The following is a 26,558-nucleotide window of genomic DNA, read 5'->3' as shown; positions in this document are numbered from 1 at the left end:
CAGAAATCCAGGGAGGGCAGACTCTGACTCTGCATTCAGCCCCATAACCTGACACAGGGCTGTCATGCCAGATGAGGACAGGTGAGCCGTGGGACACAGTACTACCGTAATAAGTGGACTTGCCACCTTCTGCACAGAGCTGTCTTGAGGAGGCTTACAAGTTCAAGTGACCACCCAAGCCACTTCACAGATTATTTGAATATTCTTGGTGATTTTAGGCTGTTGGTTGTAAGTGTTTGCAGTTCTGCATTCTGCAGATGCTGACCGTTCACTGGCACTGTTGCTAGCCACAGCTGGGAAAGGAGATGTGGTAACCACACTTGGAAAGAAATATGTACGTTACTCCGGCATGTATAGCCCAGACACTGAAAGCGGGTACCTGTCAAGCAACCTGGCGGTACTTACCTGGCAGGGGAAATACCGTAGTATTAGTCCAGGGGGTTTCCTGCTGTGATCCCCTTCTTCCTGACCTCTGAATGACTATGTGTAGTAGAGGGTGGAGACCTGTCCTTGCACTGCAGGCAGCCCCCCCCAGGAGGGATCTCAGCTTCACACCTATTTTCTGGAGATGGGAGATTTCCCCCTAACTTGCTCTTTCAGGATGTTTGTTCAGGGCAAATGACATGCGGCATCCAAACCCAAGACCTCCCAACGTGGGCCTGCACATAGGCTTCCTGCCGCGGCTTTGGAAGGATCTGAAGCTCCAGGCTGAAAGGTCTGGGGAAGAGGCGGCTTGCCGGTGGTAGCGCCACATGGATTTGAGCAACTGAGGTCAGCTCAACGGATAGGATTCGGAACCCATTTGGGTAACTTATCCAGGCACACAAAATTCAAACCAAAAGTATCTGTCAAGCAACCCCCAGGATGGACAGGAGTCCCTGACTACCGGACAGCAGACCTGCCTCACTCCCGGACATTCGTACAGCTGCAGCCGAACCGGCCGGCCACCGTCCAGCGGCGAGAGCCGCGCGCCCAGGCGAGGCCGCTGCCCGGGCCAGGCCCGTGCCTCACGCAGGGGAGGCAGCGGGCGCCAGGACCGGGACGCGCAGCTCGTGCTGCCGGGGGCGGGGCGGGCCGGGCGAGGCTCCCGGTGCTGCTCGGATAAAGTGGGAGCCGCGCTGCGAACTGGCTGCTGCTATGGGGCTCCACGCCGCGATGCTGCTGCTGCCGCTACCGCTGCTGCTGCTGCTGCCGCTGGCGGTAGGTGCGGGCTGGGGGCGGCAGGGGCAGGGGCGCGGGCACGTCGCGAGGGGAGGGTTGCACGCGAGATGCCTTCTTGCCTGCGGATGGGGAGCCCGGTCCCCTGCTCCCCTGGCACCGGAGAGGCCAAGGGCGCACCTGGTGGCGCCGGCCCCGCCGGGTCCTGGCCCGGGAGCCGGGACCCCGCGATCTGCGCTTTCATATGCTGCCCTTGTCCCGGCGACCAGTGCATCGCATGATGCTTGTAGAAGGCGCTTGTGGGGCCAGTTTCCTCTGGTCTGCTTGACTTCAGACTCCCCTGGCTCACTAGCCCCTGCTCCCCGTCACTAGTCCTCGCTGCCCATCACTAGTCTACGCTACCCTGTCACTAGTCCCTGCTCCCCATCACTAGTCTCCTCTTCCTGTCACTAGTTCCCTCTCCCCCGTCACTAGTCCCCACTCCCCATCACTAGTCTCTTCTCCCTCTCCCTGTCACTAGTCCCCTGTCCTGTGTCACTCTCTGCGCTTTGGAGCTCCCGGCTGCGCAGAGGCATCAGGCTCGCTTCGCCCTCGTGGAAGGGGGCTCTGTCCTTTATAGGTAGAGTCCCTTCCTGCTGTGTAAGGTGAACGAGCATCACGAAATTACTACCGTGGCGTGAAGGAGTCTCAGTCATGGGCCAGGGCCCCATTGTGCCTGGTGCTGCATGAACAGCAGAACAAAAGGATGTCACAGAGATCCTGTAGGCCAAGTATAAAATGATCGGGAGAGGGGAATATAGCCAGACCGAGATGTGAGTGCAAGGAAACCACTTAAGCTATTGTGATCAGTACGATAGGCAGTGGTCTTTGGATCTGTGGTCTAGGTATTAAAGTTGAGGTTCATCCTCACTGGGGTTTGTGCATTTGCTTTACTCAAAGTCTTTCTCCAGGATCCAGCTTATATACAGGTGCAGGGAGAGGCCATAAACTTGACTTAAATAGGCAGGTTTTGGGGGTTTTTTTTTTTTTATTCCTTCCATTAAGAGTAGAAGCTGTATCACATAGGAGCCTCATTTAAGGATTTACTGGTACGCTTGTCCTGCACTGCAGATGCTTGGGGCGGACTCCTGTTGCACGGGACAGCTGACGTGGTAGTTGTGCAGCTGCCTAACTCCTGTTTTTGGCACTCCCGCATCATTTCAGACTCCACAAACCTCCATGCGGTGAACTAAACGCACCCTGCTCACCTGTACAGGTGCTTGCTAGTAAAACCAAAGGACGCAGTGGGCCCTTCTGTGTTTTAGTTCAACGCTGTAAACACTGAAGTACTTGTTTGGGGAGCAGGAGATCCAGGTTTTGAGCTCCCTTCGCTCAGAGGGAGGTTGAAAGGGAAGTTGAACCCTGTATTTTTTGCTTATCAGCAAACAATTCTCATCAGCAGATCAAAGGTCTGGCGTTATCCTGAGCCTTCTCCAGGGAACCTTGGCCTCTTGAAGTAAGGGGCTCCATTCTGTTGGACCGGCCTCAAGTTAAAAATATATCTACCTCACTGTCCCTGAAGCTTTGCCCAAATACAGTCTCTCCTATTATCCCAAGCATGTGCCCTTTTGGCCTACTGTGCCCCCATAAGCTGTGCGCTATGGCAAAATGTTAAGCCCCTTGAAAGGGGAGCTAAGAAGTCTAAAAGACGACTTCAGCCTCTGGCAGAGTTTATCATATTGGCCTGATTGCCCTCCCCAGAGTGTAGCTGGCTTAGCAAGTGAAGAAAATAGTGGGTCAATGTCCCCAGTCCAGAATCCAGTAAAATGGAGGATGATAGGAGCTGTATCTTCAGTACAAAGTGCAGACTTGCCTCTGATATACAGGACTCTCTGAAGTTGATGGTACCATTCAAGTCTTGATTTTCCTCCCTCCGAACAGGTGCCAAATCCAACTCAATTTAAATAAGCACCACTGTTTCAGGGTGATTTTCATGCCTTTCTCCCAGCTCTGCTTACCACCCTGTGAGTCGCTACATTTTTGACGTATTTCCTTAACTGAGTGTTCGCTTTGTAACTTAAGAAAATTCAGATCCTAAGCCACTACTAGGAGCTTTACCAAAGTCGTTTGAGCGATGCCAGTTTATACCAGCCAGGAGTCTCACCCTTCATTCCTGACCTGTATTTGAAGCCAATTTGTTTTGAAGAATTAAAAAAGACCACTAAAATTTGTATGGGCTTATATGAGCTAAGATTTTTTATTTCAGGCTTGTTAGTCGCAAATGCCGGTTCTCCAGGGAATGGTTACAGTTGCGGGTTGATGAGATTAAACTGACAACTGCATATTCTTTCTGAGACAAAAGAATAAGCTTGACCTGAGCGGGATGGGGATGGGGCTGATGGGGGCTGCAAGGTGGGGGGGCTCCAATCCACACCCCCTCCAGCTCAGGCCAGGCAAACCTTAGCCAGCAGCTTGCTCCCGCTCCCCTATCCGCCCTGCCCTCCTGCAGACAGGCCCAATCCTGCAGTAGATTAACCCTAGGGAGCCCAAATTCCCTAAGGCACTCGAAAGTGGAGCGCCTTCATCTGATCCCTCCTTTGATGAGGGTTAATTTGTTGTAGGATTGGCCTCTTTAAAAGCACTCTGCAGCTGTGCATGTGTCACGGTGTGGCTGTAGAGTACTTTCAGGGGGCCGATTGCGTGACAAACGTAATTTCTGTCTGTGCCCTGTGAGTGCTTATCCTCAAAACAATGTGAATAGTCTTGCTACACACTATAGTTTGGGCAGTACTGATCCCAGTGCTTGCATGAATGATTGCCAGGACTATGTAGGAGCACAAGAGGATTGCCATGGCAAAACTCATGAAAATAATGTCTATTCAGACACTAATTTCTGTGTGTAATCAATCTTTCTGCACCCAAAAGTCAAGGTAAACACACACTGGCTTTATATATGCATTTGTGCACTTAATGTGCACTTTAGGCAGACTTAAACATCTGCCCAGCTATACACATTAAAGTGGCTTACGCTAAATATGTGTAAAATTACAAACTCAGTTAGCACTATCATGGCCAACTGATGCTTCTAGTCACATGGATGTGCAACTGCCACATTTGTATGTATATTGTGGTGACTGCATACACAAATCAGCTCTGCAGTTGCCTTGAAAACTGGCTAATGCTAAAAAGTTATCACATACAAGATGAAATGAGCTTTTCTTAAATCACACTTCCTCGAATTGATCTTTCCCTTAATATCTCGAATGATAGTAAAATATTTATATAGGTAGTGCAATTCCTCTAGCTATTTTAGGCTTATGCATAGCACAAAGTGTTCTTCTGGGGCGGGAATAAGAGCTAGGTCTTTAAAAAAGTATTTGAATGGCCCTGATCCTGGCAGAGTTTATCCAGCCAAGTAATCCTCATTTAGCTTTGCTTCAGTTTTTCTCTGGGGGACATTTTTGAAAAGGCAGTTGTATCAAATGGCAAAGGCTCCTTAAGGGGAAAAAAAGAAGCTTGAGAAAGAATAAGTTTATCAAGGGTTACGACCAGTATCTGGGGGAACATTTGTTGAGCACCCCAAGGGATGATGAGGTTGAACGGTCATAAACTACTACAAGACCGTTTCAGGTAAGTAAGAATTTCTTTACCCTCCGAGCCCTCAAGGTCTGGAACAGCCTGCGATCGGAGGTGGTTCAAGCGCCTACAGTGAACACCTTCAAGAGCAAATTGGATGCTTATCTTGCTGGGATCCTATGAGCCCAGCTGACTTCCTGCCCTTTGGGCGGGGGGCTGGACTCGATGATCTTCCGAGGTCCCTTCCAGCCCTAATCTCTATGAAATCTATGAAACCTATGAAAGAGAAAACATTGGTAAGCACCAGTGCTAGACATATCCTTAAAAGGACAATCTTGCCCTGGAAAGTCATAGTCCCAAGTCTAATGTGATAATAAATGAAAGACAAACAAGGTTCTTTGGGTGGATCTGATCTTCAATTAGATCAACATAAATAGTTGGAAGAGAACACACCAACTGCAGAGACTTCCTCAGCCTGACCAAGACATTTTAAACCCGAAAGCTTGCTAAAAATTTCCACCCCCAGCCATTTAAGTTGGTTTAATACAAGATATCAGATTCACCCAAAGAACCTTGTGTGCCTATGTCCTTAGACCAACACGGCTACAACCTATGCCCCTTATAACAAATAAAAATAAGAGATAGTTGAGCTACTATAGAGGCACAGGAAAGTCAACTGCATCCCGAGGGTCTGCTAAACTGATCATATAGTAACCCTTCCTCTGGGCTCAAAACAGAACTTATGAAGTCTAAGGGCTGGATTCTTCAAATCCAGTCTCTTTCTCTTTTAACTCTGTTATCCTCCCTTTCATTTCCTCTATTTATTGTAATATTCTTGTAGCACACATTGATTCTTGTTCAGCATGGACATTCCCCTGATATGTAGCAGGTAAATCATTTCACCTTTCTTTACTAAATCCTGAGAGATGCATATGACCTGAAGTCAACTTCTAATGCAGGGTGAGCTTAGTCAGATCTAGCTGTGTCTAGTAAGACTACAAGCCTTTCAGGCACCACTGAATTTTAATACATTTCCTTTCACTCTGCAAAAGAATAATTTACTTATTTTTAATTTCTGTATTTCCTTCTCTGCCAAATATGACTCTAAGGTTTATCTGTTCCTTACAACAGCAATATTTCTCTAAGATTCTCGTTATGTTGAACATCTAAGATCTAGTATTTGGCTTCTCAGCCTTTTTTTTTTTTTTTTTTAAGGCTCTGATCAAACATAGCTCCTTACTATCTCCAGGCCAGCCACATTGTCAGAATTGGCTGATGTAATAGGTTTCACAGCATACTGTTAGAAAATGTTTCCTGTTATCCTATGAAAAGTACTTCCAGGTTTCCATTCATGGTGGGAGCTGTCCTTAACAGCCTGTCTGGTAATGGCACAGTAAATGTCACTAAAGTAAGTTCCTACCTTGTACCCTATTATTGGTCAGAGCTCTGCAATTTGTTCAGCTCGCACGTTCAGCACTGTCCAGTTTTTTTTTCCTTAAAGCACCTTTCAGAAGAGCAGGGGGGAGCACGGGAGCAGGGGAAATAGAGAGAAACATTTTACCTCTCTAGAGTCCTGGACCAGATGCTCAGTGCACATAAATCACTATAGCTTGACTGACTCCAGCTATCATTAAAGCATCATTAAAGAATGCCTGAAAAATCCATTGTAATGCAAATAAATATCCATTCACAAAAAGGTCCTTCTTGAACTAAGTAACTTATAGAGAGAACCTTTCAGGCTGCTCCTTTCTACGTGCTTGGAGAGTATCTGCTTTTTGGAGCAAGCCGGCATGTTTCAAAAACTAGATTCTTACCTGTGTGTGCGAGCCCGTGGATGTAAAAGGGGGAAACAGAGATGGTTGACCATTTAGTTATATAGGAGTAGCTTTGCACATCCTTGTAGGGGCTTCAGTTGGGAAAACATTAAGGTAATAACAATCTGCAAAACCAATGCGGAGCAATAATAATACAGGAAATCTGAGAGAAGCTGACACCAAATGAGATCCAGGAGAGCAGTACTCCCTGCTCCCGGCACTCCTCACAGCCACCTTCTAGAAACATACCTACCATATGTCAATAGAGAACAGTATCCTTCCTTATTTAACTTAGTACAGGAACAGAACTCTTGAAAGGATGATCTCTGTTGTGGTGGCACAAGCTGTAATCACAATGCTTTATCCACAGCTGAACTGAAGTGTTAAATTGATGGTACAAGGAATGGAGCTACTCTTGCAGGTCACTTTGTAGGCACCAAATTAGATTCCAGTTTTGTGGTTACAGCCAGTGCCTGGAAAGAAGATATTTGCTTCTTATTTGCTGAAGATATAAACCCACTGGATGCCCAACAGAAATCTTTCATGCTTTGCTGGCAATATTGTTTATTGTAGATTTTCAGTTTCTAGAGGAGCCTAAAGGATTTAGGTACTTTCTCTCATTCCTTTACTTTTTCAAGGAGTCAGCTGCAGACCAAGTAAAGTTGAGGTATGTTAAGTTGAATAGCACCAGACTCTTTCTGTCCCCCATTACACCAACCTCAGTTGGCAACGGTAGGCCCACATGAGTGCTTTGGAAAACTATCCTACTTAGTGAGTGCGTCTACACGAGATACTTGAAGTGCAGTAGCCCCATAACACTGTGCAGTAGTGTGCCACAGCACAGACAGTGCTAATACACTATTGGGCAATGTTATTAGGCTATTGCACAGTAGCATCACTAAAAAGGCATTCGCCGGTGCTAGTGCGCAGTAGCTCTAATTACTACACATTTATTTAGTATTTGATTTAGCAAGTACTAAACTGAATGTGCAGTAACTACTAAGTATTAATGAACATGTAGGTGCACCCAGTGGGTGCATCTACACCTGTGTTTTACTGAAGAGCTGACTAGCTGCACACTAAAGTGTCACCGTTTACACGTGCAGCCATTTTAGGGCACAGTAAATTAATTAACTTCTCTGTAGGATGGTACTGTCCAGGAGAAGTACTATCCTACAGCACAGTCATTTAGTGCACCAAAATGCAAGTGCATGTGTAGATGGTGGCTGGGGCATGATGGGGCTACAGTGTGGGGGCTGCCTGCCAGCTAGCCCCCATACTGTAGCACCCTCATGCCCCAGCCAGTCCTTCCTCATGGGACAAAGCGGCCCCGGGCTGGCAGGCTGACCCTCCTGGCCATCTGCCAGTCTGGGGCTGCTTCACCCTGGCTCAATGCGCTGCAGTCCCAGGTGCACATGTAAATGCTGTGCCTGGGAGAAATAAACTCCAGAGCTAACTTTGCCAAAGTTTATTTCTGCATGCTAATTGCACACTTAGATGCACCCAGTGGCTGTGTCCACATGAGCATGGACGTTGGGCTCCCGGGAGTCAGTTAGCAGTGGGACATCTTGTGCTGCTGCTGCTTGTTCTGCTCTGCTTTTTATGCATGGGGTTTTTGACCTCTGGATATCACAGGGTCAACCCCACCCCCAGCGTTATTACCTTGCAGTGTGGAGAACAGTTGAATGTGCAGTATGTAGCACCACAGACATGTCTATGGCACCATATACTGCATGGCTGCATACTTCTGGATGTGGCCAGTGATTTCTTTCAGGAACAACAGTAAAAGCAACTTAATTAACTTAGAGATAGAAAGTAGAGAAACAGCTGATCACTGAGTTGCATAGGATTGGCCTTGTGTATCTGGATCTTTGCATTTTCTAATGGTGGTTTGGACTGGGAACGTTAGCTAAGTAAAAGCTATGTATGGAATTGGGCATGGGGAAGTAATAATGCAGAAAGACTACCATAATCTGACAGTGACGCTTCTAACTTGTGTACAGAGAAAAGCATATTTAATCAACCAGTTTTATCAACCAGTTTTATACCCTTTTTCTGTTTGATAAGTACTTGAGCCAGTTGTTCTTTGAACCCGTTTTCAGGTGATAAGGACACATGCCTTCTGTTGGGCAAGCTCAGGTGTCAATTAACATTTCATAATCACTATCCTCCTAATTGTCACCATCTTGTTTTATAAGGTTACTTGTGCCAGCAGCTTGCCTTATGAGAAGGAGGATGTCACCCGAGAACTTATCAACGAGGTTTGTAATTCAAGTTATTTCATAAATGAGATATCTGAAGTCAGGATCGGAAAGATAGGTAAACTTCAGCTTGGTTTACTTACAAGTCAGCAGTGACCAGAAAGTACGAAGGATGAGGCAGAATTAGTTATAATGCATGTATTAAAAGCATCACTAGGGGTCTACTTAATTCACTATTTCTATGGAAACTGCAAAAAGCTGTTTATTGCATTGCATTGCACTGTTACTGCATTGTTGCATTGTCTGCAATTTCATGCAAAATCAACCTAACCCGCCCCAGCATATTTTTCGTATAATATTCTGTGTTTGAATGTCCCAGTGCTTACTGGAGTACAAAGACAAAGTGATAATCACTGTAGGGATAGATCACATGATTTAGAGTTACTGTCTGTTAGTAACAAGACTAAGCGAAGGCACCAGTCACAGTGAAGTGAAAATGTTTCAGCGCCATCTTTTAAGGAGTTAAGTGCAATGCAGCAGTCTGAAGTTGAGTGAAAAGAAATAAAACTATGCTAAATACATTTCTGGCCAGGATCAGGTAATGCAGTTCTCTGTAGGAACCTTGCATTCTGATGGTGGTAAATTGTTTTGTTCATCTTGCAACATGACTCTGGATGTATCAAGGAAAAATAGTGTTGATCGCCATTTATAATATATTTAAATTTAGATTTTAATACTTAGCTTTATAATAACATTATAAATTATGATATACTCTACCTTCTGCAGAATTTGCTATTAAATTATATGGTATTATTATCATTTACCAACATTATTATGCCTGTGTCTGTTCATTTGTATATTTGGGAAAAGGCCAGGTCTCACTAGTGGGGGTATTGCATAGTAAGCTCATAAATCACTTTCCTCATTTTGTCTGTTGTACTGAATATTAGGCTGGGGTAATAGGAATGGAGAGGGGGAGTGGGGAGTCAGGAAATGATCAATTCTAATCTTAGATCTATTGATAACTTTAATTCAACACTAGGTTTATTATAGTTTCACATTTGGTTATAGCTACATTTTGCTTTTCTGATTAAATCCTGTGTCAAGAGAAGTATTCTGGTGTAAGAAACTAGAGTATGTGAGTTTTGTGTCACTAATGTACTGTTCTACCTAAAAGGCACCAGAGCTTTATCGGTCAGACAGTTTACGTCCTCTCCGGCGCACAAAGAGGGCATGGGTTATCACCACTATGGAGCTTCAGGAGGAGGACGAAGGGCCATTTCCCAAACTTGCTGGAGAGGTAATTAAAAACAAACCAGAAAACCCCATGAAACCAAAAGCAGACACCAAACACGCAACACCATCATAAAACACACATTTTAAATGAGAATTTTGCCCACTTTTCTCTGTCATATGAGGAGGTCCTTACAAAATCAGTGGCTGAAGTGGCAGAGAATTAGCACCACTAAATTTGCTTACTGTGGAACATGCCCTTTTTAAAGATTCAGAGTATCTTCTTTTCACATGGTATCAGACAGAAATACAGGCTAGATCATGATAGCTCCAATAAGCAGTCCAATATTTCATCCCTGACAGTTTCCCATCCTAGTTGCTTCTGGGAAAGGTTAAGAAACCCTGCATTGCACCATTCTGTAATGAACTTGTGTCCAGCTATCCCCCAAAGCAACCCTTTGGGCTCTGCCAGACTCCCACAATTACCTAGGCTCCAGTCTTAAGCAAAAAGTCTGCATATAGAAGTCACAGCCCTCCAGATAGGTCTGTGGGAGCCCATGTCTCCCAGGGCTGTCAAAGATCAAGAAGAAACAAAGATTACAAGAGCATGCCATGACTCTTTTTTTCTCAGAGCTTCCAGCAGGCCATGGCACAACTCAGTGCCCACCAGCAGGTTTCTAGCTTTCCATTAGGTCCTCCTGTCCCTCAGAGGGAAGCACAGGTGGGCCTAACAGCCAGCTGAGAACTTCTGCCCACCTCCCCAGGAGCCAAGGAGAGGATACCTGCCCTCCCCTGTCCCCCATTTAGGACCTTTGCCATAGGTCTGACATGCCTCCTTACAGGTGTGGTAGGGGCAGGGATGTTTGAAGTCATAGTTCCTCCTTAACCCCATCCTGTGTGGTGTGGGATTTGTAGTAATCACACACTTGCCCATGAAGAAGTGTCTTCCTAACCATTAATTCCTAAGGCATTGAGGTTTATATAGGGGAGAAAATCCGCAGAGAATTAAAGCTTGTATTTGTGTATGCCTTCTCCTACTTAACAAGAATCTTTTGTTTCTCATCTGTAATGGGACTTCACCTCTGACCCAGAGCTACTTACTTTTTTAATAGCCTTGTGTGAGAGGCTTTGAGCAAAGTCCAGATCAACTGTTACTTGGTTATCCTTTTACTTGCTATCTCTGGACACATTCAAAGAATACAAGGGGAGAAGTTTCTAACAGGAACAGGCATAGTCTGCCCTAGTGGATTCATTTAGGCATTTCTGTTTTTAATTGGTTTTTCAATTCTGTTTTTAATTGTGGTTTCAACCAATTTCATGGGTACTGATGTGAAGTTTCAGTAATTGTCGCTCCCAGTGCCTCTTTTAAAGACAAGTGTATTAGTCTAGCTGCTGATTCTAATGAGATGCAATAGATGGTTGATAGCAGTTAAGATACGTTTTTGTTAAGCTGGTTCAGAACATGTGTGTGTATCATCCTGAGCTGGTGAGCTGTTGTTCTTTAACATATCAGTTTGTTACAACTGCTCTTTTGAACCGTTTATGTAGTAGGGTTTCATTAGAGCCCGACTGAATTGTCTTTCTATCAGTTGCTATCACGGTCTTAATGTCAAGGCCTTGATCACTATTTTTAAGATTTTTCTATTCCAGGCAAAATACCTAAAAATTATCCCATACATCATTCATTCATTCTCCAAATGGGAGGGTGCACAACCACGATTACAGAGTGCACCAAATCAATACATTATCTTAACATTTTGATGGCGTATCTTTAAAACCTTTGAATTGGGTGTTGAAACTTCATCCTTCTAATGTGACCAAATTTTCACTACTATTCTGTTTCTTTTGTAGCTGTTCAATAATAATTCAATTCACCATTTCGCAACATATCTAATCAGTGGACCTGGAGTAGATATGTACCCAGACATTGGGTTGTTCAGTATAAAAAATGATGCCTATGGGCACGTATATGTACATCGCAGCATTGATAGAGAGAGAAACTCCTCTTTTTTGGTAAGTATAGTTTGATAGAACAAACACATGGAACCTCTTAATTGTTCTCCTAGTGCTAAATATTTCACATGAAAGAAAAATTCCAATAATAATTTCAAGTCTGTATTTGTTTCTACCTTTGAGTTGCTATAATATTTGTATAGCCAATGGTGTCTATTCAGATACCTAGATTATTTAAACATCAATCAGTGTCAAAGCTTAGGTTTTTGTACTCTTTCCATAGTTACAGTGACTGTACTATGAACCAGATCGTACCCTGAAGGCAGAGACTTGTTCGAATTATCAAGATAGGTTACAGGCATAGAAACCAAAAAACTGCATTGTAAAACCAAAACTCTGAATACTGTCAGTACTACGGCACTGTTGCTTTGATACTGGAGGCAAGCTTCTGCTGTGGCACATATGAATTGTCTGTGATGATTAGCAAAGGAATTGAAGACTTATGATGAGCTTGTGTTAGGGTAGCCAAAAGGTTGCCCTATAAGGTCACATGAGCATGGCCGTGCGGTGCCACATTCTGCATGTTCCATTGTTCTCTGCGTTGCAAGGGAGCAGCATGGAGGGTTTTTTTTTTGACCCTTGGATATCCAGGGGTCAAAAAAAAAAAACAGGAGAAAAAAAAGGTGGAGCAATGCACGAGGTGGCAGTGTGCGCTGCCTGAAGCCTGGCCGGAGCCACCCTCTGTTGCCAGCCTGGCTCCGCGTGGCAGGAGCACTGCAGCTGCAGCTCTGGAAGGCCCGCAGGCCCCCAGGTAAGGCTGCTGGGGCCAGCCCAGTGCTGGTCCCAGTCTCTCCTACCCCACCCAAGGTAGTTGGCTATGTGCCAGTGTGCATGTGGCACAGGCATTCCTCGGGGACAACTAGTGGCGATGCAAGGTGCGCATCTGCTAGTTGTCTCCAGGGAACCAAATGTCCACGCACATCTGGACACAGCCTAAGAGGGAGCACTTTATTATTGGGCAAACTGAACAAATAGTTTGGATTATGTATCTGCTCACAGGTATCTTCAGTAGATTTCAGCTGCCTCATAGCAGTTTCCCTTCTGGATGTTCAGTATTTCACGGTGATTTCTGGACAGAATTCTGCCCTCTGGGTTAACCAGATTAAATCTTCTTTCTGATGAGATGAACATGTGAACACGTCAGGACAGAAGTTCAAGCTATTTGTTTCAGTCCATGAAAGTCTGCAAATGGGAGTTCAAAACTTAATCACTGAAGTGTTCATGGAAAGGAAACATGCAAGGGCCACAAATTTAGCTAGAGCAAATTCAGTGCATCATGCAAGTCATGATTACTGATATTTTCCCACTTTTTATTGCTTGTTCCTTATTCCCATCTCTCTCATTTTAAATATGTATTAAGAGCCAGCATAAGATCTCTTTAAACTGTACTTGTTGTTAAAGTTCTTAAAAGCTCTTTGCTTGTTTTGGGTAGTTATGAACAAAATAGTTGCATGATCAAAACTGAGTCCATACAATTAGAAACTAGGGTTGAAAATCTAGCCCATGAAAGAGCTGTATTCCCTTGTCTGTAGTTTTCCTGAAGTGCCTCAAACACACAGCTGCATTTTCAGTTTTTACAAAATGTATGAAGCATTCACTTTTTATTTTCAGTTCAAAGGATAACTGAACCATACTTACTTAGCCAAGTGGAGTAACTTTATTATTTGTTGGTGAAGCAAAACAAAGGCATTATCAGGTTATAACTGAAACAGGACACAGCAAAAAGTGTCCTGCTTGCTTCTGAAATTTAACTTGGTATCTGCATTGGTGTCCATTTTAGATACGTTTTGATGTTATAAACAAAAAGACTGGTGAAAAAATAGACACATCTTTATTCTTCAAAATTAAGATTAAAGACATTAATGATAATGCACCTGAGTTTCCTATGGCAGAATATAACGTTATGATAAAAGAAAATCACAGTGCAGGTAAGTAGATATATAAGGGACATCATTGGCTTATTCCCGGCTATATTTTAAATTGCTTTTCTTCTCCCTGGATTGTAGGCAAACATAGATTGGTTCAGGGACTCAATGAACAACATCCCATTCCTGCTTGAGTCAGAAGTAATAAACTGTAATATATATTCCTGGTTAGTCTTGAGGGTGTTGTTTCTGTAAACAGTTGCTCCTAGGTATATTGCTTGCTACTCTAAGTAAAATGACTTCAGTCTCATCCAAAACCTGCCAGGATGTGCAGGGATATTGTAAATCTCTCCCTCAGTTACCCCTTGTGACTTCAGTATTGTAACATTAACCAAAGAGATAATCAGTCTGAAATTCATGCGTATATGAAAAATGCAAGAAAAGAGGGAATTTTTGGTGGAGTTGCCTTTAATCTGAATCTGAATGGTGTTGCCAAGAATGAGTCTTAAAGCAGAATCTCTTTCAAGTTTAGAGAAGCTTTATAATGAATGCTTCCCTTAAACATCTTGGTGCAGATGTGCTTTAACCCTAAAGTTTTTGCTTACATTGACTCTAAAAAGAGAACAGCAACGCCATGGTGACCGGACAGGGATGGTAGCTCTTCAAAGCTCTTAGGTCTTTTACCTTTCACAAGGTTCAGAAGTCAACGATGGTACAAAAATGGAGAGGTCATAAAGAGAATAAAGAGAGAACCTATGAGATGGGAAGTAGGGAGGGTTGATTCAGCTTGGAAATAGTTGTGGGTCATATGCTCCTCAAGACTATAAGAAAATATGTGCATTGGCACTGGAAAAACGCATATTGACTTTAGTGAGAATAAATAGTCCTCAAGACTATTTATAGCTAGAATAAGACCTCCATAGATGTAATCCATATCCCATTCCTTTTACAGTCCTCAGTACAGAATAATTGTCTTTCAGTCTCCAGGACTCCACATAGGCCCTTTAACCAGCTTTTTACAGATGATGAACAAACAGAAATGTAGAGAGAGGTGCTCAGTAGTAGCAGTGATGGGAGCACCCGGTGGTGGGGTTAGGTTCTTCGAGGCTGATGGACAGCATGCCTGGATTAAAAACTGATGAATCATTTGTTTCCAGAAACACTGAAATCCAGTGAACACATAAGAATTGCCATTTAGTGGATCAGACTATGGGTGCACCCAGTATCCTGTGACAGAGAGTGGATACCGAAAGGGAAAGTGAACAGGGTATGAGCAGGGTTTTTTTCCACTGTCCCTGTGTTTTACAGCCTCTAGCATATCCTTATTTGGTACAGTATTAGATACAAGCTGATCTCCCCAGCGAGGTGGTTAAGCATGATTACAGAGGTAGTTATCATGGGGGGAGAAGAGGCAGGAGCTGCAGAGGAGGAGGTTCTCCTATGGCAAATATCAGCTCATTTGAAGAGGCACATTGTGTAGGGACTGAGAGGACATCTCTGTCAGACAAGCAGATGGTGAGGCAGGGAAGTGGTGGAACATGATAAGGGCCATTGTTAGGCCTGAGTAGCCCACATCAGTACTGAGCACTTGTAATAAATGCCTTGATTTTTCATCTTAGACAAGCCAGTACTCCAAATGACAGCCTTTGACAAAGATGAAGAACGCACTGATAACTCTAGAGTGGCCTATTACCTCACTAAGCAAATGCCGCTCTCAGATGAGCCCAGATTTACTATTGATTCTACCAGCGGGCTGATACATATTTCAGGATGCCTAGATTATGCGGTAAAGTACATATTACATTCTTTTATTTATTGTGTGGGTGCTTACTTGCCACGGGCATCTTTAGTCTCTTAAGGAAGTCTGTGGGGCAGTGGGGCTCTCAGAGGTATGACTGGTTGAAAGGATCAGCATTGTAGCAATGATCAGAAAAATGAAGTAATTGTTTCTGAACCTGAACTGTTTTGTTTTTCCAGGCTGCCAGCTCTTTCCAGCTCCTGATTGAAGCCAGAGACCATGGAAGCCCACGGATGTCGTCCACAGCAATAGTTAACGTTGCTGTTGAAGATTCAGAAAACAACTACCTGCCTGTGTTTCTTAAGGAAAAAGTGAGAAGAAAGTAGAGCTACTTTACTGAGCCTCCTGCAAAGGAGCACATTCAATTGTGCAAAGTGTTGAGGGCACGTACTGGTGAAATTAGGAGCTCTTGGCGTCTTATTAAATCAGGCCCAAACGTGTTTGAATGTGGGGTCTGGATTAAACAGCACTGTGTCAGGTAGGGGAAAAAACCTCTTTGAAGGCCAGAACATCAGTGCCTGGGTGTTGTCAGCTGTAAATTTAGTGGCTGCTAGGAACTGAGACTGGCTTCTAAAAGGTTTTGATTAGTGCCATTTCTGCATGAAAGTGCTAAAAAGCCTGGGGTAGTTCCTGGGAGAGTAGGACCACTTGGGTGGGTTGGTTTCATAGTCAGGATCAGGCCATTCCTGCCACTTTTCCCTTCTACTCCAGTGTATTTGTTGAATTAGGCTGCTTATTTTAACTTTTTGGAGCACAGGCTGAATGTTACTAGAGTTTCACAACGCATCTTACAGCCTGCGCTCTTAACTGTTTGTTGAATCCTACCTTGTGCTGAGAGGCAGAGGAGCTCCAAGAACCAAGGAGAACCAGACCTCTCCTCAGGATGCAGCCTTCCTGACTTCTCAGGGAAACAAAGATTCTCTGCTGGAGAAAGGAACCCTGGCTTTGACCTGAAGTGAACGTAGTTGTAACCACCCACCTATCTCTTGATCTCTAGGGAGCATGCTATCCTCCATCACAGCCTTTTCTATTTATTTATTAGTGGGACAAGAGCTAACAAATCAGCTTGTGAACAGTCAGAGAATTTGAGGGTTGTAGCCCAGCAAATATTTTCCATCTGTGTAACAACAGGTTAAAACTGGTTTTGTAACTTGCAAGTTCAAGCGTAGAAAGGTGGGAGGCTTCATTGTCAGTGTTGGCAAGAAGGACTGAAACCACAGACTATAAAAAATGTTCCTTCTTGGCAGTATTTGTTACACATTGCACAAAACAAACCTCTGGCTTAAGTTTCAAACCCAAAGAGGTATTCAGCTGCAGTCCGAGAGTTTGCTAGAGGTTGGTAGGACAAGGTTATATGCATTTGCCCTAGCAGGTTTAAAGGCAAGGTTTGGGCTTTGGGGGGATGAAGTCCACACTAACAGCTACGGCTCTAGTAGCAGTGGTGATTTCTCCAGTCTACCAGTGTTATCCTTTAATTAGTGTTTAAAGACTGAGGCCGAGTGGAGGTGGAGGGGTTGGGGTGAGGAGGAAACGAGACTCTCAGGAAGCCTAATGATGGCAGTTATCTTACGTAAGTTAAGACTGAAAAAGATTCTACCACAGTCTCTCTGAGTCCTTTAATGGAAATCTGATTGAACAGAGATCACCTAGCCTTGGGTATTCACAGCATCTCCTTTTTATTGATGAACAGGTTCTGGTAAAGAGTGGGACCGGGAGCTGCTAGAACCACTGCAAATGCCCAAGGCCTCTGTACGAAGCAGATCAGAAGGACCTGGCATTGCAATTGTGATACAGAACCTGGCCTGCCTGGTTAGGTGAATGCAATACTTCCTGATTAGACAGTGCTGAAACAATCCATTTTTTTCTTTCAGTATGAGCTACAAATTCCTGAAGGCAAAGAACAGCCAGGTGTGCTGAGGCTCCAGGTGAAAGATCCAGATTCTCCCAATACACCTGCATGGAGAGCAAAGTACAACATAGTACAAGGCAATGAAAAGGAAGAGTTCATGATTGAGACTGATCCTGAAACAAATGAGGGGATTTTAAGCGTTATTAAGGTAAGAGTATTGACTAAACATGGGATGCTATAGCAACATCAGTAATTTCAGCTGCGGCAATGTGGAAACATCTTTTCTTGTTTACAGAGAGAGGAAAAAAAGTCATGATCACTAACGGAAGTTTCTGTTTGGGGTTTGCAGCCTTTGGACTATGAAGGTGCCATACAAAGGAGACTTGTCATTTCTGTTGTAAACGAGCAGCCTTTTTTTACATGCAACGCAAGCAAGAAGTGGAGCCATCCTGTCACACCCACCACTGCATCTGTGAGTGTCAGCATTGTAGATAGAAATGATGCTCCTCGATTTGACCCTCCCAAACTTATTCTTCAGAAAGACGAAGGTGTGAAGCCCGGGACGAAGCTTGGAACATACACCGCGGTGGATTCAGACATGGTGCCAAATAAGATAAAGTGAGTGGAGACACTGCTACATCTTGGCTGGGGAAGGCGTTAAGAAGTACAAGGAGCTTTTTCATCATCAGCAAGAACACCTCCTAGTGCTGCTGCTGTAAGGATGCTGGAGCTTCAGATTAACTGAATGCTTTTAGACTTGAGCAAAAAATGATTGGTCCTACTTCTGCAGCTGTAAGCACAGAGGGCCTGATTTTGCCATCCTTGCTTGAATAAAGTGGACGCTAAAAATGCTAAGGACATTATTTAGCCCACAGTATGGGCACAGAATTGAGCCCATAAATAAAATTATGGCACCTTTTGATGACTCTTTTCTGATTCAACTGGTATGGAAGTTAAATGACCTTCTTGCTGTAGCAGTTGTCTTTCCAGGTGAAGGATGAGGGATAAGCCATATTACTAGCAGGTGGAATACTGCCTATGCAGGGTCGTCTTAAAGTCCTGGTGCACTTTTAAACTTTACTAACTTAGGTTGTAGGTATGATGGAAACAATCTGTAAATGGCATTTAAAAGCAAGTTTATTAAAGATTGTGTACGCTAGTCGTCCTAAAAGCTAGACTTCATAAGTAATAACAAATTTATTCTTAAACAAGATGGAGCTCTGTGCCACTATACTCTGAATGTATGACAGTTCCTAAATTACTTTTTCCCAGAGAAGTGGATAGGCAGAGGTGGACCAATTGCTTGGTCACCTCGTTCACCTGACCTCTTGCTGTTGGACTTCTTTTTATGGGTACATGTTAAAAAGTGTAATTTACTTGTCAAAACCACGTTATTTGGTGGAACTTAGGGCTAGGATCACCAGTGTAATTAGTGCAATAACTTTAGAGCATTTCGGAAACATTTTCAAGGAGCTGGAAGATAGTATTGATGGTGGTTTTGTTGACGTCTAGCATTGTGTACTTTAGTTGTCCTCAAACTTTAATACATTTGCTTTTAAATGCCATTGACAGATTGTTTCTATCATACCTACAACCTAAGTTATTAAAGTTTAAAAGTGCACAAGGACATTATGAAGACCCTCTATGGAAGCCTTTTCACCGGTAAACCAAAACGTAGTCCCTACTGACTTCTCCATTTTTCACCAAAAATCAGCACTAACAAAAAATTGGGAACCCCCACTGTTGCATCATAATGGTATTTGAATCCCAAAGTGATTTTAATTATGGGGTTTTGGAACCTCTTTGTCTTTCTTAGATACAGACTAGTCCATGACCCAGCCGGGTGGGTGAATGTCGATGAGAACACTGGACTTGTTACTGCTGTAAAAGAGCTTGATCGGGAATCCCCGTATGTGAACAATAGTCTGTACTCCATTATTGTTCATGCTGTTGATGATGGTAAGTTCCTGCACAAACCACAGAGAAAAATGCCACCATTCCTGAGCAAGGGCTTTAAGGTGTGACCTAAGGGGATGAAAAGTGTAAAATAGCTCCTACTATCAGGGTGAAAATGAACAAGGAAAAGAGCTCCCTCTACCCCCGCTCCTCCTTTGGGAAGTGGGGATGCTGGAGCCAGGGTAAAGTGAGGAGGGTGTGAGCAGATCGTGGGTTCATTCATTTTTATTGTTCAGAAAGTACATCTGAGATGCCAGATGGGACAGAAATACAAAGTACTGCTCATGGATCTGAAGAATCACAGTGCAGAAAATCCTAATATCTTTACACCTTACTAACTGAATAATAATGCAATCTGGGGAGAGGAACCACACCAGACTCTTGGTTCTTGGCACTCTTTTAGTCACGCTCTTTCTTCCTGACTAGGTATTCCACCTCAAACTGGCACCGGCACCATTCTGCTTTACCTGTCTGATATTAATGATAACATGCCAAAATTAGTTGCCCCATTCTTGGAAGTTTGTGACCGAGAAGGAATTATAACCCTCGTCATAAAAGCTGAGGATAATGACTTGGATCCATATTCTGGTCCTTTCATATTTGAGCTGGCAGATAACTCTGACACTGTTAAGCATAACTGGAAATTAGGAAGGCAGTTCGGTAAGTTTTTTTTTTTCCAGACATTGTGAAATCCCTGCTTATGTTGTCATCCTCTGTCTCACAATGGCACAGTCATCTTTAAAGCTTACAGTATGTTATCATGTAATGGGTTAAATTCTACACTTTGGTATCATTCAAGCTTGTGTTTTGAAGCCTCCAACAATTCTGATGGGGTGGAAACTTTTCTTTTGAACTTTTCTTCTGATTATCAACACAGTACACTGTGGAAATACATAGCATATATATAGACAGTACATAGAAGCATTAAGCATGCTGGAAAGTGCTGCTGTTTTTTGGCTGTAGTAGCCAGAGGTTAGCAAACACTAAACACATTTGTCCACATGGTTATCCAGTTTGCACCTGCAGTCTTGGTAGCTATATATCAAATCAACACACACCTGTGCACCTATCCCAGGGGTGGGCACAGGCAGCCTACAGACTGGAACCAGCCCATGGAGGGGCTTTGTCCAGCCCATGGTGGGCCCTTTGGTCCTACCTGGCCCAAGCGCCACCTAGCCATGGTGCATCCTGCTGCCCCCTGGGCACACAGTGAACCTGGGGTGGCTCCATGGCTGGACTGCCTTTCGAGACAGCTCAGGCAGTGGTGGCTCCTTCCACCTGCTGCCACTGGCTCCAGCCCCATGGTACTTGTGTGCACAGCCCCAACCCAGTGCACCCTGTGCTTGCTCCGGACTCGCCTGTCCAGGCTCAGCAGTGGCGGCAGCAGCAGCAGTAGTGGTATTGGGCAGAAACTCTTGGTCAACACAAGGGAAAAGCTGACCAGCTTGGGGGGGGGGACATGTACACCATACCATACCCTCAAACCCGCCCCCACAAATCTCACAACTACACCCTCCCCTACATGCAATCATACACCCACCAAACACTGCACCCATCCACACCCTCCCTCACACCCCCCCACAAACCTGACATACTTGCACACATCTGGGGGGAGCCCCACTCACTGCTACACACACACACCCCACCATATGCATGCACCCACACAAACACTCCCAGCCACCCTCCTCCTCCCCACACGCACCCACACATACCTCCCCACCTTCTCCAACTCATATCCACTCACACACACCCCATACATCCCCATAAACCTCCCATACCTACACATCCACAACCATTCACATGTCCCCACACCCCCCACAAACCCCTTACTCCCCCATCTCTCCACACCCCTGCAATATACTAGAGTAAGACTGCATTTTGAGATATTATTCAATCACTTCTATATACACAATGCAAACACATAAAAATCAGGACAACAATTTAAAAAAAAAAAAAATTAAAATATGTTATTGAGAATGTTACATTTTTAGCATGTATAACTTTTTCTGATTCCAAGATGGCAAACCTCCTTCTCAGAAGAAGTACTTCTGGGGGTAAGGGGGGGGGAGACTTCCAATGGCAAAGGTCAGGGGGCTAGGGGGAGGGACTTCCAGCCCCAAGATGGCAATCAGGGGTCAGGCGCTTGTCAAGGGGTGGGGTCACCCTTGTGGCCCTTGGCAGCCCACAAAACCTCGTTAAACAGCTCTCCAGCTGAAATAATTGCCCACCCCTGACCTATCCTTGAGCATTCTGATTTTTGGTGCTTCAGATAAGTTTTCCCATTTTGCATATGTAACTTAGAAGGACGCTAAGTGGAAGAAATTCCCATCTGCCTCAGCACTGTGTTTTCAGGCTGTTTGTTGCTTTTAATTGAGAAATTTTTGTGCTTCTTTTTCCAGGTGACTCAGCTGAACTTTTAATGTTGCGAAGCCTCTCACCTGGTGATTATTTAGTGCCTCTCAAGATTCTGGACAGACAAGGATTTTCTGAGACAGAGATCCTGAATATAAGACTCTGCCTTTGCCTAGATGGGCATACGTGTCCAGAGCAGATTGCTGAACCCATGAAAGTGAGGTTTGGAAGTGGTGCCATTGCTGCAGTTTTGGCAACTCTCCTGTTGTTACTGCGTAAGTAATTGCCTAGGATTTGCAGGCAATTGCCCATTGCCTGTTGCCCCTTTTTCAGAGACTTCAGGGGCCAGCCACGGTCAGAAACGGGGTATTGGACTAGATAGACTACTGACTCAGTATCTTAAAGTATCAGTGGCAGCTCTGGTGACCTCCTCTCCTATTTTCAGTGGTTACCTGTGTTCTACTTTGGTGTGCTTGTGCATCAAGAAGCAAGGAAAGAAAGGTCTACCCACCATTTGTAGAAGGTGTTCAGACTTTGATGAACTACAATGCAGAAGGTGGAAGCTCTTGGTCTCAGGTAAGGTATGCAGTATGCATTTACCAGGTCCAATAGACATCAAATCTGCTAGAGATGTGCAATTTAATTGTATTGCTCCTATTTCCTTTTATTTGTTATTGAGCAGAACACTGTCCCCTTTCTTAGCTGAACATGATGGAAGAATGACGCATTTTGTGGTGCAGGTTATGGTAGCAGACAGAACACTTTTCCTACCTTTCCAGTGGATTTCCAGGCATTTCCTGGACATCTTATCTTAATGGTGTGTAGTAAGGCAGGATGGTTAGGTACTGAGTAGAAATTTTAATGGCTTTTATGTTTTTATTTGCAATGTTATACCAGCCTGTTTATTCACTATACTCAGTACATCTGATTAATGTATCTCACTCCTGTGTAGGCTAATCCAGATGCTGTAGATCATGCTATGGAACCCATGCTGCATACAGAAATTAGAGGAGGAAAACAAATTGTTCAGGTAATCACTAATTCTTGCAAAGGCAACTGTCTCTTTTTGTACAACTGTAGTTGTGGCTGGCTTGCAGCATGGCGGAGAACACAAGAACTTAATATAATCCAATCTGAAAATAACCATACTGTCACTATTCAAAAACGTTTTTCTCAAGCCATTACCTTCTGAGGCTGACACAGTCTATTGAGCAGTCTTTAGAATAATTTTTTTCCAGATTTTTAACTAAAATTTCTGATAAGATAATTATGAAATTTGAACTTTTCCCATTTTAGGTCGGAAACACAGTGTCATTATCACCCCCCGCTACACTGATTGAAAGACATTATGACCTGGGTTCATCTGTAAGTAAATTTTACAAGCTAGTTTAGGGTTCTGAGAAATGTTTCAGGTTGAGCAATTTATTTTGGTGGTGCTGGGTTTTTTTTCCTTTAGTATTAACCAATAATCTCTACTTCAGTCATGCCACCGTTTCACGTTTGTTTAAAAGAATGTCAACAGACTAATGTAAAGTTAGAGAAACACAATTGGGATGGTTTAGTCACAGATGCTTCTGCCTTGGGCAGAGGGTTAGACTAGACCCCTTGAGGCCCCTTTTGGCCATCTTTTTCTGTTTCTCAGTTTACACTTAAGTGACAATCACAATTTTCATGTAACTATAATGCCTATAATTGCATTACATTCACTGGTAGGCCTCAAGAACAATCTGAGAGAAAGTTAGAAATAATATAAAGCATAATATCATTTTTATTTTGTGTTGGGAGGTACCCCATTCCATCATAGTTGCTTAACTCGCTAGTCCTGTAAGTAAGGACAGTTTGCATGGTTGTAGCATGGTGACCTATATTTGGAGTACTTCACTAGAAAGAATACTGTGAATTGTTATTAGGAAGCCGGTTGTTGCCATAATCCTAAGGACTAACCAAGGCTGGGGGCTGCATTGTGCTAAGCATAGAAACTTAGAGGAAGGGGCAGTCTCTACCTAGAAAAGCTTGCCTTTTAAGTAGACAAGAACAGGCCCCCGGGGAAGTGGGTGTAAAGGTACAGTAAGTGCAGATTAGTTTCTTTATGACCTGAATGACAAATATAAAGCCTTCCCTGAAGACATTCGCTTTGCTGAGGCTCTGAGGCCATGCCTGTTTTTCAGGGTATCCCTTATTCCAGATCGGATGCCAGTTTTGGGAGGCGCCTCAACAGGATTACAGAGACAGTGGGTGAAATGCTGAATGAGGTAAGGAATGCTGCTTTGGAAGCCTTCCCTTGACAAATGGCTCATGGCTGTTGAGCACAGGAGTCGCCTGGGGAATTCAACAGTTCTGCTGCAGCTCCTCTCGGGACAATAACACTCTCCAAGAAAATGGTACCGGCATCGAAGGAAAGCCCAGGGAGGAAAGGACACAGCCCTTCCATATCCCACCTCCAAAATAAGAAGTGTAGGCGAAGAGATGAGATATATACATGAAGGTAGAGCAGGCAGGATGTTTTCAGTGACATAGCGATATGAACCACTTGATGAGAGCAACATAGAGGAGGAGGGAGTGAGAAGAGGTGGCCATCCACCACTGGCTGTGAGCCCCTGCCACAGAGGTCTCATCACAGCACTTCTTGCTGGGTCATGCAGGTTACCTGGCTGCTGGCATGTCTGAGATGCATACACCTCTTTCTGTATGGGCCAGCTGTGGGTGCCAGGGTGCTGCCTGCTCTAGGAAGCCAGGCAACCTTGTGCTCCAGTCTGTGCTGGCTCTGACCTTGTATTTTTTATTCAAAGCCTCTTCTTACCACTTCGCTGTGCCATTCTGTAGAGCTGCTGCATATGCATTGGCATTTTTTCTTCCTGGCCAGGTTCATTATCTTTGTGGGGGAAGATCAAATCGACTTTGCAGCTCTTCATTCCAGGGTAGGCTTGGGTGGAACTGATGCTTCTGTCACTGTTTGACAATAAAGTGAATGCTCTGAGGGAGAGAGTACCCGTATTTCTGCAGTATCATCCTGGGTATCATCCTTGCTGACATGCTGCCTGTTAAGAATCCCTTTCACTTCCAAAAGGACATAATAGTTTGGGAAGCCTCTATGGTGGTTTGTTGCCTGAATGCTTTCTTTCTCCTTTGCAGAAGCTCTTTTGCATCAGTGACCTGGAGGACAATGTAATCATGTACCAACCTCATGTATATGTCGAAGAGGGAGAGCTAGACAGATATAGTTCCTGCATGTCTATCCCCATGACTGATGATGAGCTGCCAGTGGATTTCTTGAATACTCTGGGACCCAAGTTTACAGCTCTGGAAGAAATCTGCCAGAAGGGATTTCAATTGTAGCAGTGATGGAGCTGCAGGGCCTATACCAGACTAGCTTGGATCTGAAGAGACTCATGCTGAGCACAAACATCTGCTGAACCTGGCAGGCTCTCTGCTTCAGGGAAAGTCCTGGCACAAAGCTCTGTGCATGGCTGAGCAATATCCCACAAATGCAGCCAGACAGTGGTTTGGGTTTTATTGTTTTGTTTTCATTTTGTTTAAACCTTTGCTAGGTTTGTACCTTGAAGAGCTGACAGGCAGATGGTGGAGACTTCACAGAGTAGCTTTTCATCTCCCTTCCCTTCTCTGCCAGGTGTGCTGGGCCCTTTGGTACCAGCGGAAGGCTTTTTTAGTTTAACTAGAGTTAATCCAGTTGTTTTAGCTGAAGAGACTGAAGTGCAACGTCTTTGACATCACGTAGCACATTCCTGGCCTCCTTTGGTAACCGATCAAGGACTCAGCACTTTCTGCTGATGTTTTCCAGTGGCTGAGTTTCTTTTTGAATCCTCTTAAACTAATCTGACAAAGGCTGTGTATGCATGCAGCTATCTCTGGGCAGACCTGGTGACTAACCTCAGCTGCCACCACTGAGCCACAAGCAGCTTCTCACAGTGCTCTTACAGCCGCTGTGCCACCAAAGTGCCAAGTACTCCCTGGGAGAGCACCAGGTGCTGAATGGACTGAGCTGACAACATAGAGGTGCCTATGTACACCTTCATCTGGGCATCAGCCTTGCTCCAGGTGGCCAAGATGGGGTGACTTCATGCTCGTAGTAGATGTGCTGGGGATTTAGGGCAGTCAGCAAGCCCCAAATTCTAGTAAAGGCAAAGTTTGATGTTGGGAGGCAGTGAAGGCTGAGTTCTTGGTCATGCCCAAGTGCATCCACCGTTCTTTCTGCAGCTGACTGAACTTCTCCCTCCCGTGGTGGTGGCTTACATTTTGTTTGTGTGGGTCAGAGCTCACTTCTGTCTAATTGAATGTGCAAATGTGAGCTTTGGCCTGGCAGTCTGGTCTGTTTGGCTGCAGGGAATGAAAGGACCAGCCACCACTTAGATACTACATAGTGGGAGTCTGCTTTGGTAGAGCAAAGGAAACAGATGGAAGTGCCCATAGAGCTGCATATCAGGGAATGCTAATCATTCTTCAACGGTTGCTGCAGGGGAGTGCTGGGCAGCCTGGCGGGGAGGACACAGGCTTCCTCCTGGCAAAATGAACATCGTGATCGATGCAGCAGCTGGTACAGGACTGGGGGTGGGGGGAAAGAGGGAAAGCTTCTCTCTTAAAGATTATGGCACAGAACTCGCCTGTCTTATTCCATTCACTAAAAGCTGCATCGTCAGTCTGTAATATACTGGCCAGCCTGCAGGAGACTTTTGCAAGTCCATATTAATGTGCTTTCTTTTTGGGAGGTCACAGAGGAGGCACCAACAGTCAGTGCAGGCAGCAAGA

At 44.4% G+C, this 26,558-nt stretch overlaps 1 protein-coding gene across 1 annotated transcript; it reads left to right on the top strand.

Moving 5' to 3' along the window:
- Positions 1-1,155: 1,155 nt before the first annotated feature.
- CDH26 (cadherin 26) lies at positions 1,156-26,558 on the top strand. Its single transcript, XM_019509759.1, has 17 exons — positions 1,156-1,200; positions 8,726-8,788; positions 9,906-10,028; positions 11,813-11,974; positions 13,755-13,902; positions 15,459-15,625; positions 15,817-15,948; positions 17,509-17,694; positions 17,836-18,104; positions 19,303-19,445; positions 19,869-20,102; positions 21,842-22,069; positions 22,240-22,370; positions 22,747-22,824; positions 23,091-23,159; positions 23,963-24,046; positions 24,927-26,558. Exons 1-17 carry the CDS (start codon positions 1,156-1,158, stop codon positions 25,128-25,130), a joined length of 2,466 nt encoding a protein of 821 aa, XP_019365304.1. The 3' UTR covers positions 25,131-26,558.

The sequence above is a fragment of the Gavialis gangeticus genome, unplaced genomic scaffold, assembly GCF_001723915.1.
Source record: "Gavialis gangeticus isolate Ggan-Ray unplaced genomic scaffold, GavGan_comp1, whole genome shotgun sequence".
Classification (NCBI taxonomy): Eukaryota; Metazoa; Chordata; order Crocodylia; family Gavialidae; genus Gavialis; species Gavialis gangeticus.
This window is presented reverse-complemented; position numbering and strand designations above follow the sequence as displayed.